Here is a 9,919-nt window from a genome sequence, read left to right on the forward strand (position 1 = left end):
TAAAAAAATAGTACTAAGAAGTTGTTGATTTGGGGTCTTTCCTACTTTGATATTTTTTACTGCTAAATTAAGTGTAAAGTGATTTAAAAAGTACTTTAAGCCTTAAAGTGCTGCTTTACTGTCATAATTTAGTCAAGCAGTTATCCAAATCTCCAAAAAGAGAAGCGATAGCCAGACACAAACATAAATACTCATATATACATATTTGAAGAACTTAACGTAGTTAGTGCCAGAAGCCAATGCGCAGCGACAAAATGTAATATTCCAAATACAGATCCTGGAGCAATGACAATTTCTTTTAAAGCATAGTAGCAGCAATATGTTTACGTAAGGGAAGCTACATATTGACTAATCCACTTATCTTGCCCAACTCTGACCCGTACCCTTAGTAACAAAATTAAATGAAGCAGCTAAGAGGTTACAAACCTCTTATTTAAACATCATCAGTAGGAGCAGGCTACGACCCCATTCTGCATACTATACTCAGGAATTTGAGGCTGCTGAGTCAAGTGATTTTTGCATTCAGAAGCTGCCCTCCTCTTAGGCCTGCTCCCAACAGCAACCCCTCCACACAAGTCTTGGAGCTGAATACAAAGCCCTTTCCGGAAAGTGCAAAGTTAACACAAGTGAGTACTGGTACTGTAATTTAAAGAGCAGCAGCAAAGGCCTATTTACACTTAGCTTTCCTCCACTGCAATCTGGAATATGTCTGTAGAGACTAAAAGAGCCCTTTGGAATTTACTGCCTGTTACTTACTTCTATTATTATTACTATTATTACTACTAATAATACTTCCTTATGTAACTGATTTCTCTAGATCTCACCTGCCTTAGGAAGGCATCTTCTACACATACACACTTATATTCAGTTGTACTAGAAAAAGCAAAATACTAGGAATGAAATACAACAGCACCTATATCCAAGTGTTTCACTTTGATGGATCATATGAAGAATGTAGGATTCTTTGCTCGTCCCTGTTAGACCAGGCAACAACAGGACAGTGGGTCTTGTGCTGGCATCCGGATAATATAAGCTGTCATTATTATCAAACCAATCCAATGAAATCTGTCCTCCATCTGCTGTTTTAATGAGCTCACTGAAAGGTACATTTCAAGACAATAATGATTAGATTTAAAAATACATCCATACTATTAAGAGTGCTCACAGAACACAAACTACCAGATGTGAAATCTGAATTTTTCATTAAAAGTATAAAACACCACCTAACTAGGTATGTTTGCACTTTTCAAGGGCCATACCTCCAGCTGACAGGAGTTAGCACAGTCAGTCTATGGAGCAATGCCAGTTTACAGCATCTGAAGAGCTGGCCTTTCATGAATCACTGACGTCCTGGAGTTCTTGCAACTAACGTGCATTTTGGCATTGCCTATATTTTATATAGGCTTGTATACTGCATTTTCCTTTGGATTGTCTGAGAATCTTGTGGTAGAGCATTGTGCAATCAACGTGTTAAAAGGTTTAGCAGATTTTTTCTTTCCTTTCCCAAGAAAGAAGCGCGTATAATGGATGGTACTTTGTGTTGAAAACAATGTTCATGTTTTAAACATATGGAACATGGACACACACTGCTATACCTTTACAGCTTCAGGGAAGCTAGGATTTTATCCTACATCTCCACAAACTTTGCTAGAATGCACTCTTAAAACATTCATCTTAAGAATGCAACAAATATGACAATATCCCAAGAAACTAAGCATGCACTGAACAATGAGAAAAGGGTTTCAATCTCATTTTAGAAACATACAGCATCTTTCTTCTTCTCTGGCAATGAACACACGCTATTAGAGGGTTGGTGCAGGAACCACCAAAATAGAAGTCTACCTTGCATTTGACTTTTTATTCGAAAGTACAGCCCTGATGGCATCTACTCAACACGTTAAAGCTCATCAGCCTTGCCGGACTCCCTAGCTCAGCTTTGCCCTTTTTCAGTAATGGGAAGTAGATGCAATGCTGGTGTGTACTGCCAACACAATCTCAAATGGTGCAAAATAAGCATTGTCGCATGGAACTATGCCTCTCTTACCTCATAAACCTTGAAATAAAGGGTATACAAGAAGAGCCAGAAAAAGTGGACATGGCTATACCACTGAAATGTTTCCTAGTTACTAAAACTAAGGGAAGCTGCTAAACGCTAAATCTATTCTACCATGCAAACAGAGCTGAAACAACTTGTGCTGCGTCCAGGTTCCGGAGCATAAAAGTACTTCTCCTTAGCTCTTGTGCCAAATGCCTCATTTGCCAGACTGATTCTCATTGCTGTGTGAGAGAGATCAGCTGAGGACAAACAACAAATATAATTTTTTTCTACCAGAATTTAGACATAAAAGAACAAAAGATAAACCCTGAGGGTGAGAGTTACTCTGGAAATCTCAAAAGGTCTATGTATTCAAAACCGGGCTGGAGGTGGCCACACTACAGTTAGGGTTGAACATGTCAGTTGAACAGACATGATCGCATGGCCGTTGCAAATCGATGGCACTCAATCACCAGAACATATAACCACCTAAGTTCCTATATTGCTACCAATATTTCAGTGCACTAAAACTCCCTGAGCTATAATGCAGCCATTTGGGAGCCCCTACCTTTTAAACCTACTATACATTGAATCCAGGACAGAGACAGTTCCAAGCACAGGATCAGTGGAGTCCGTCATAAAGGGGGGCATAAAGCGAAACAGATGGGGCATAAGCTTGAGCAATGATGGTAGCTGTTACACACTCAGAGTAAGGTAACCACTATTCAGCTACACAATTAACAGCTTTCCAGAAGAAAGGCACTTACTTCCTGTATCGTACTTGGGGTCTGGATGTGATAAAGGGACGCAGGAGTGTCTGCACCCGACCTTCCCAGCACCAAATTGTGGGATAGTAAGTTTCTGTCACAACAGGGCAATGTTCCTCGAGAAAGCGGTAGAAACGGGCACTGCTGGCCACCAGCTGGGGTTTCTAGGAAGAGAGACTATGGTCAGGCATCAGCATTCATGAAAAAAAATCAATGAAAGCCTGTTTAAACCCTCTCCCAGTAAAATGTTTTCTTTCATATATTTATTTGCAATGCTTTTTGCTTTCATGGTAAAGAGATAAGGTAAGGAATCAAAATGAAACAAAATGCCAAAATGCCGAACAGAAAAAATGAAGAACACTAGACATTATGGTTTCATTATCTATTTCTGATATATATACATATTTTTTTAAAGGTCTGCTTTTACTAGCATTGTACCCTTCACTAAGAATCAAAAACACACTGTCTCACAATAAGTGAGAAAGATTCTACTTAACTAATTTTATTGCATCACACAGAAATTAAGCTTAGTCCGTGTACTTTGACTGTACACTTGTAGTACCTATTTTAACCTAGCAGGATGCTCCTTCTCCTTCTATCTCATACTACAGCACACAGCCGCACTCACCTCTAGTACTCAAAGCTTCCACCTGTGTACCACCTGATGTGGGAAACCCTGCGTACCAAATGGCTCACATATTCACAACCGTATTTCTTAAACTTGTCTTTTACTGACTCTTCAACATGCAAGCACTAAAAGGGCAATAATAGGAGACTTGAGGAAAACTGTTACCCATGCACAGCAATAGTAGCACGTCCTCCTGACACTTCGTTTTGCTCCTCGGACAAAAAGAAAGTAGCCTTTTTTGGATGAAGAGGAAGGGTATGGTCTCAGCAATTCTATGAACGGTTATGGCAACATGCATGTCTTCAACAGTCATAAATCTTTTGCTAGGCGTATTTGAAGGTGATTAAGCATTCAGTGAGGCACGCCCATCATTGATCCACGGGGCCACTTTAAAGCAGATTAGAGTCTAGCTCACTGCTATCCAAGTTACATGTGAATGCCTGATTCATTCGTGAAACAAGTACCAACTGGAAGACGTACAAAAGTGCCTAAGCCCCACAGGAAAACGCCAATGCTGAGACCAAAGGCAGCCGTGATGGTACAGAGGGCAGACACAAGAAAGAAGGAAACTCTCTGCTCTTTACCTGTCCTGTTAGTAAACCAGAGAACAGGCCGTTTATTTCATAGAGGGAGGACCCCGATCTCCCTTTCCCGATCACAGCCCCCACTCGAGTTTCTCCCCGTCCAGCAGCCACCTCCCGGCGCCGGCGCCCCTTCCCCTCCCACACTGGGCCCTACCCACATCCCCCCTTTTAAACCGACAGCCAGCGAAACGATGGGGCACCCGGGAAACGACACCCCGGCACGAAGGGACGAGCGCGTCTTCGACCTCCTTGGTGACCGGGCCAAGACGGGCTGCGCCAAGCGGGCAGCGCCCCCGGCCGCCATCTCGAGAGCGGGGGGCAGAGGGGGGAAGCCGGGGCCGCGCCCTCCTCCCCCCCGCCCCCGCCATTTCAGGTGCCGCCTGTCCCCTCGCCAGGAGGGCACGGCCTTCCTCTCGCCTTACCACTTGCTTTTAAGGTGGTGGTGAGGGGGTGTGAGGTGACCTTCGCGGGAAGGTGCCCGCCCGGCCGGTGTCCCTGCTGCCGGGACACCTGTGAGCCCGCCCGGCGCGGCGCGGCCGCCCTCCCGCTCACCTTGGCGATGCTGCTGAGGTAGTAGCAGGCGTAGGCGATGCCGAAGCCCAGCACCAAGGACAAGCCCACGCCGGAGCCGAAGAGCCCCACGCGGACCTGGCTCTCCAGGTAGAGGGACAGCTCCCGCGTCAGCACCTGCCAGTCCATGGCCGGCAGCGGAGGCAGGGGACCCTCCCCACCCTCCACGCACACGCACCCCGAGAGGCCGCCGGCCCGGCTCTGGCTGCTGCGCGCCGGCTGCGCACGGCGCCGCCGCCAGCGCCTCCCGCCCGGCCGGCCGCCTCCTCCGCGGCCGGGGCTGGGCGGCAGCGGCGCGGGGAGGCGGGCCCAGGGGAGGGCGGCCCGCGGGGAGGACGTGCGGAGCGAGGGGGCGGCGGCGGCGGCGGCGGCGGCGGCCCGGCAGGCCGCTTCTGCGCGGGGCGGAAAGGGCTTGTCCTGGGGGCTGCCCCGCGCCCGCGCGACTCCCGCTCTGCTGGGGAAGGACGGGGGGCAGCCGGCGGCACCGGCCCCCGCAGGCTTTCCGGGCGGATGGGGGTGGGAAGGGGTTCCCTCCAGTATCGCCGCCGGCAGCAGCTGGTGCAAAGCTGGGGAAAGGCAGTAACGTTATCCTGGGCAGGCGGTGCGGCTCCTTCCGAAAACGCTGCGCTGTTTTTGCAGGACGACGATCCCCGCTCGGTCCGGATGGAGAGGGGACCCTTGGGAATGCCAGGTGCAGCACGCGTTCATCATCAGTCTCTGTGTAAACCTGTCCAGTGAGACCGAACCGCTGTGGTGTCGTCAATGTAGGGTGACCTCTTTTCCCTGTATGGATGTCCGGTAAGGCACAGCGGCTTCTCCGCTTCTCACTGACGCTTACTTTTGTTACAAGGAGTTAGTGAAGATCAGGAAAGAACAGCTCTAGACAGTGTTTTCTAGCTGTAAGGGGAAATTCTGCCGGCTCCCTTTACAGCTGTATGGATTATTGCATTGAGGCCTAATGTGGTTGTTAACTCTGATGATTCCCTCTTCAGCTTCACTGAAAGACACATGGTATCTGCATTTTTTTCCTGGCAGAGCCCCAGGAGTGCAGTTGATAACACAAAGGCCCTAGAGCTGAGCATCTGCCCTTTGAGATGCACGCATGCACCCCAGAACATAAAACTGCTTTCCTTCTCTTGAATTTAGGCCTCAGCTCCAGGAACTGGTGAGAGAAGAAAGACTGTGCTCATTGAGACTCTTCACTCTGGAAAATATGTTGGCTTACCTCTTAGCAGACATAACTGTGTTTACTACACCCAGATTTTAAAATCTAATTGAACTGGGAACTGTAAACAAAGAGTGTAGCAGCTGAAGACAAAATGTGGCCTGTTTCAGTTGCTTCTTCTTACTAAGACAGATCTCAGCAGAGAGATGTTGCTCTGACAGAATTTGAAAGCCATGTCTGGGACACACTTTTTCTTGTTCACCATGAAATAGTGGTGGGAAAGTTCTTACTCTCTTGGATACTGGGCCACGGAGAAATACTGAAATGGGCCTTAGCTTTCCTTATTATGAGGAAAAGTGCTACCCTGTTCATACCATGTGATCAAACATACTGGTTTGGCCCCAGCAACTGTGGATTCCAGTCCTAGTTTTGACAACTATTGTAAAAACCCATGGTAACGTTTAAAGATTTTGAAGTGAAATGATGTTTCTGATTGCAGTGCTAATATGGGTATGGTATTTGGAAATGTAAAGTACGTTTCAACATTCAGCTTGATAAGCAGGCATCTTTTACTTGTCTTTTTTTTTTTTTCAAATAAAAGCATTTTGTACAACTTTAAGAATTTTTCACTAAATAATGAGACTGATAGAACTATGCAAAATAATTAAGTAATGTCATATTAAGAAAGGTAAACTAATAAAAGCATATCATAATATTCTGAGGAAATTTAAAAATAACTAGTCTTCCTATACAGTCAGCTCTCCGAAGTTTCCAGAGACGCGGGAGCAGAGCTGCTACAACAGTGGAAAGAGTATGGGAATTTGTAAGCAGAGGCTACAAAGAATCTGGGTTTCGTTTGTTTTTCTCACAGTTGTTACAGAAAAAAATCAGAGGGATGGAAAACATTTGTCATCAACACTGCACTTTCTCTGCTTCCCTTATGGAGAACATCCATACCCAGGTCTTGGTCTTGCTTGGAATGTATGCTGTACATCACAGATAAAAGTATTTATCAAGGAAGCACTCTCCAGTGTGGAATAGACATCTTACTTCTGAGAACATGAAGGCTTCATCAACAAGGTGAGTATAGGAACTTTTAGAGGGAGTAATCTGTTTGAAATGAGGACTAAGCTGTAGGATGCAGAAGAACCTGCCACATCTGAAGGAAAGAAACTAGTTGTTCCTCATCTCTTGCAGCAGAATGTTCTCCCACGTTCAAGTCCTTTATCCACTAAGCTGAAGAACCCTTGAGCCACCTAAAGACTAAAGAAAAGAAAAATCCCAAATGGCTGAGAAAGAAGAGGACATGGCATGTGTCCATGGGGCTAGAAGGCTTATAACTGCATATACACCTGTGTCACCAAAAGGCAGAAGGCTTGGACGATGATAGTTAAAGGAACCCTTCTGAGGCATACAAACCCACTAATTTAATGACGTGACCAACAATCTGGAGAGACTGCATTCATGAAACAAGATCCAGACAAACGGGCTGATGACATTTGTCTGGTTTCTGACCATTACCCTAGGTTGCTTACTCATGTGGGTGGGCATTAATAATATCAGACTTATCTGACATGCCAGGGGTGATACAGGCAATCTGAAGCAAATATCTGCACTAAGAAGGGCTGATACTGTTACGGTGTAAGCATGTTGCTACACTTTCAGTAACAATAATAGTCATAACTGCCTTCTGAATCAAGCAATCCCCATCACATCCTCTTAGTTCTGTTGTCGTCTTTTTCTGTGCAAAGGTAAATCTTTGAACGTGGCCAGTCCACACCCTGAGTTCATCCTTTGTCCTACAACAACTTTTGCAGAGCTGCAAAAGAAAATACTGTATTCTGTTCACATTGCAACCAATTCCAAGTGATTAACTGAGTGCAAAATGGAAGGGAAGAAAGGGAAACAAAGTAGTCTGTATGCTGTTTTGAGCTCTTACTGTATTTTTTTCAAAGGAGCAGAGTCCAGCATTCCCAGAGATATTTTCTATCTCGGTGTGCTCTTTGCTCTCTAGTGCTTAGTAATATGATTGCATCAGCCCAGCTGTCATGGATTGTAGATTAGACAGAAAGGAAAGGACATGGGATTGTTCTTTAGTTTTGTCTCCTGCTTTATTTTGCTTAAGCCATAGATAGTAACTTACTGAAACAATTGATTAGTCAAAGCTTGACTTGCATTTTTTTTTACTGAGAGGCTATGCTAGTACTGTGCTATCATACCTTTTTGTTAGCAGAGGGGGTTCTGTGATCATCTGGAGTTTTGGGGAGAGTTATGTTCTTACTGGGGTTCCAGTGGAGAAAGGCCACACTGGTCCCAGTGCACCCCTCTGTAGTCCCATTCTTGGAATAGATTTCAATAAGCTGTGAGGCACCTTTGATGAGAGGCAAAGTGACTTCTAATTGCAGAGTTTTAAATTGTAGGTTCTGTTTATGTATGTTCTTTTAACAAATGTTTAACTTTAGTGTTCATCAAGCAACTGGGCCAAAAAGATCTTTGTTTCAGCCTAGCCCCTCTTGGGAGTACCTAGAAAGTGCCAAGTCCATGTATGAAACATCTGAAAGTCCTCCAGCAAACGAAGGGAAGACAGCACTCGCTGTTCCTGATGTTTATTATCAGCAGGGGAACGGGAGAAGGAAAATGCATTTGAAAAATTCAAGTCAGCATTTTTCAAGCCTTCCTCGTGAATAGTATAGATTTTTCTTTCCTTAAAGTGTGAATCAAGTAGAGTATTAATGAAATGCGCTTAAGCGTTATATATTGGAAACTCTCAAATTTAAAAGAAAAAAGCCAGGCTGTGTTTGTTTGCGCTCTTGGAGAATTTTCCTAAGGGTGCAGTAGAATTAGTTGTAGAATCTAGGTTAAGTTCACTCCAGACTGCAAGGAATCTTTTCAAAGCTTAGGGTGAAACATTTCATTTTGATTTACCTACCCTCATTCCTTTATAAGTACTTCAAAGTGGATACAAATTTGCATTTTTTAGTTTAAACACAAAGCCAAAGCATTTTACAATGTTTTATAATAATGTGAAAAAAAAAATACTTCTATATACTTTTACTAAATTTGTGTTCCACCTACATCAATAGTATGTCTCCAGCTGAACTCAGTGGAGTCAGAAATTTGTCCAGTAAGTCTTTTCCCTTTGCACAATTTCTCAGATTTTCTTTACCATGATAACAGTGACAATTATTTACAAACTTAAGACACAATCTTAAATGAGGCGTATATTAAAAATGGTTACTAAATGCACAGCAACTTTAACAATGGACAGAACTTTTCAGATTTTTGAAAATTTCTGGATGTATTTTTAATAAATGCAGATTTCAACAAGTCCATCAAAGTGAACTTCAAATCTTACTTAATAGAATTTGGAATTATGTAATGTTGGGATTGAGACTTTAATTATTTATGCCAAAACGTTCAATGTTTAGATTCTACTTGAATTACTCAGTGTTTCTAACTACTTAAACAGATTATTAAAATTAGACCTAGATATTATTCAATGCTTAAATAACCTTTCAGGTATTGCGTAGTTAATATTCAGTGTCTTTCAAACACAGGAAAGGCCTGTACTGTAGCTTTGACTGTGAGCACACAATTAGCCCCATTGATCTCAATAAAAACCCGCATGCGTATAAACTAGGAACACTCTTAAAATATCTTGATGACCCATGGAGAAAGATTATTTTCACATCAGTCAAAAAATATGACCTAGCTGGTTCTGACGACAACTGAGAATTTTAAGTGAGCACTGACACAACCCCCACAATCAGGAAATTTAATACGAGGAAGAAATGAATCCGTCCCTCCAATGCACCATCTAATTTAAAAATTATATATGAATAAAACAGCAATACATAGTTAAACATTTGAGAAGGTCAGATATACTTTTTTAAATTCTTTAAAGTACACTGAAGTAGAAGATTTTGTATAGATGTGCATACACAGGAAATTAAAGTGCATTGTATTATAGTGTGTGTGCTGTAGATTTCTACAGAATTTTTACTTATTTTGTTTTATTTTGTCTTTGAAAATTGAAAACTTCAAGCTTAACTTTACAGGTTAAGCTATTTTCTCCCCCCTTAAATTACCTCAGCCTAGTAAAACTTAAATCCTTAGGCAAGGGGAAGATTCCAGAATGCTCCTGTTTGGAAAAGATGCCGTGATTCCCAG

General features: G+C 43.4%; 1 protein-coding gene and 1 long non-coding RNA gene across 4 annotated transcripts in view; one reads left to right on the plus strand and one right to left on the minus strand.

Moving 5' to 3' along the window:
* ABHD3 (abhydrolase domain containing 3, phospholipase) overlaps positions 1-4,854 on the minus strand; it is a 24,884-nt gene extending 20,030 nt beyond the window's left edge. For 2 of the 3 annotated variants that reach the window (XM_068932322.1, XM_068932321.1), the window contains exons 1-3: positions 4,567-4,835; positions 2,803-2,966; positions 914-1,096 (exon numbers count right to left, since the gene is read on the minus strand). In XM_068932322.1, coding sequence (XP_068788423.1) covers positions 914-1,096; positions 2,803-2,966; positions 4,567-4,713 — 494 coding nt within the window. In that variant the 5' untranslated portion in view covers positions 4,714-4,835. Of the gene's footprint in view, positions 1-913; positions 1,097-2,802; positions 2,967-4,566 lie in introns of all 3 variants that reach the window. The other variant, XM_068932320.1, reaches the window with a different exon arrangement.
* Positions 4,855-4,902: 48 nt separating this feature from the next.
* On the plus strand, positions 4,903-9,718 carry LOC104139086 (uncharacterized). Its single transcript, XR_693036.2, has 3 exons — positions 4,903-5,382; positions 6,621-6,829; positions 6,947-9,718. It is a non-coding gene; the product is annotated as an uncharacterized lncRNA (long non-coding RNA).
* The last annotated feature ends 201 nt before the right edge of the window (positions 9,719-9,919 follow it).

Source organism: Struthio camelus, chromosome 2 (assembly GCF_040807025.1).
Source record: "Struthio camelus isolate bStrCam1 chromosome 2, bStrCam1.hap1, whole genome shotgun sequence".
Lineage (NCBI taxonomy): Eukaryota > Metazoa > Chordata > Aves > Struthioniformes > Struthionidae > Struthio > Struthio camelus.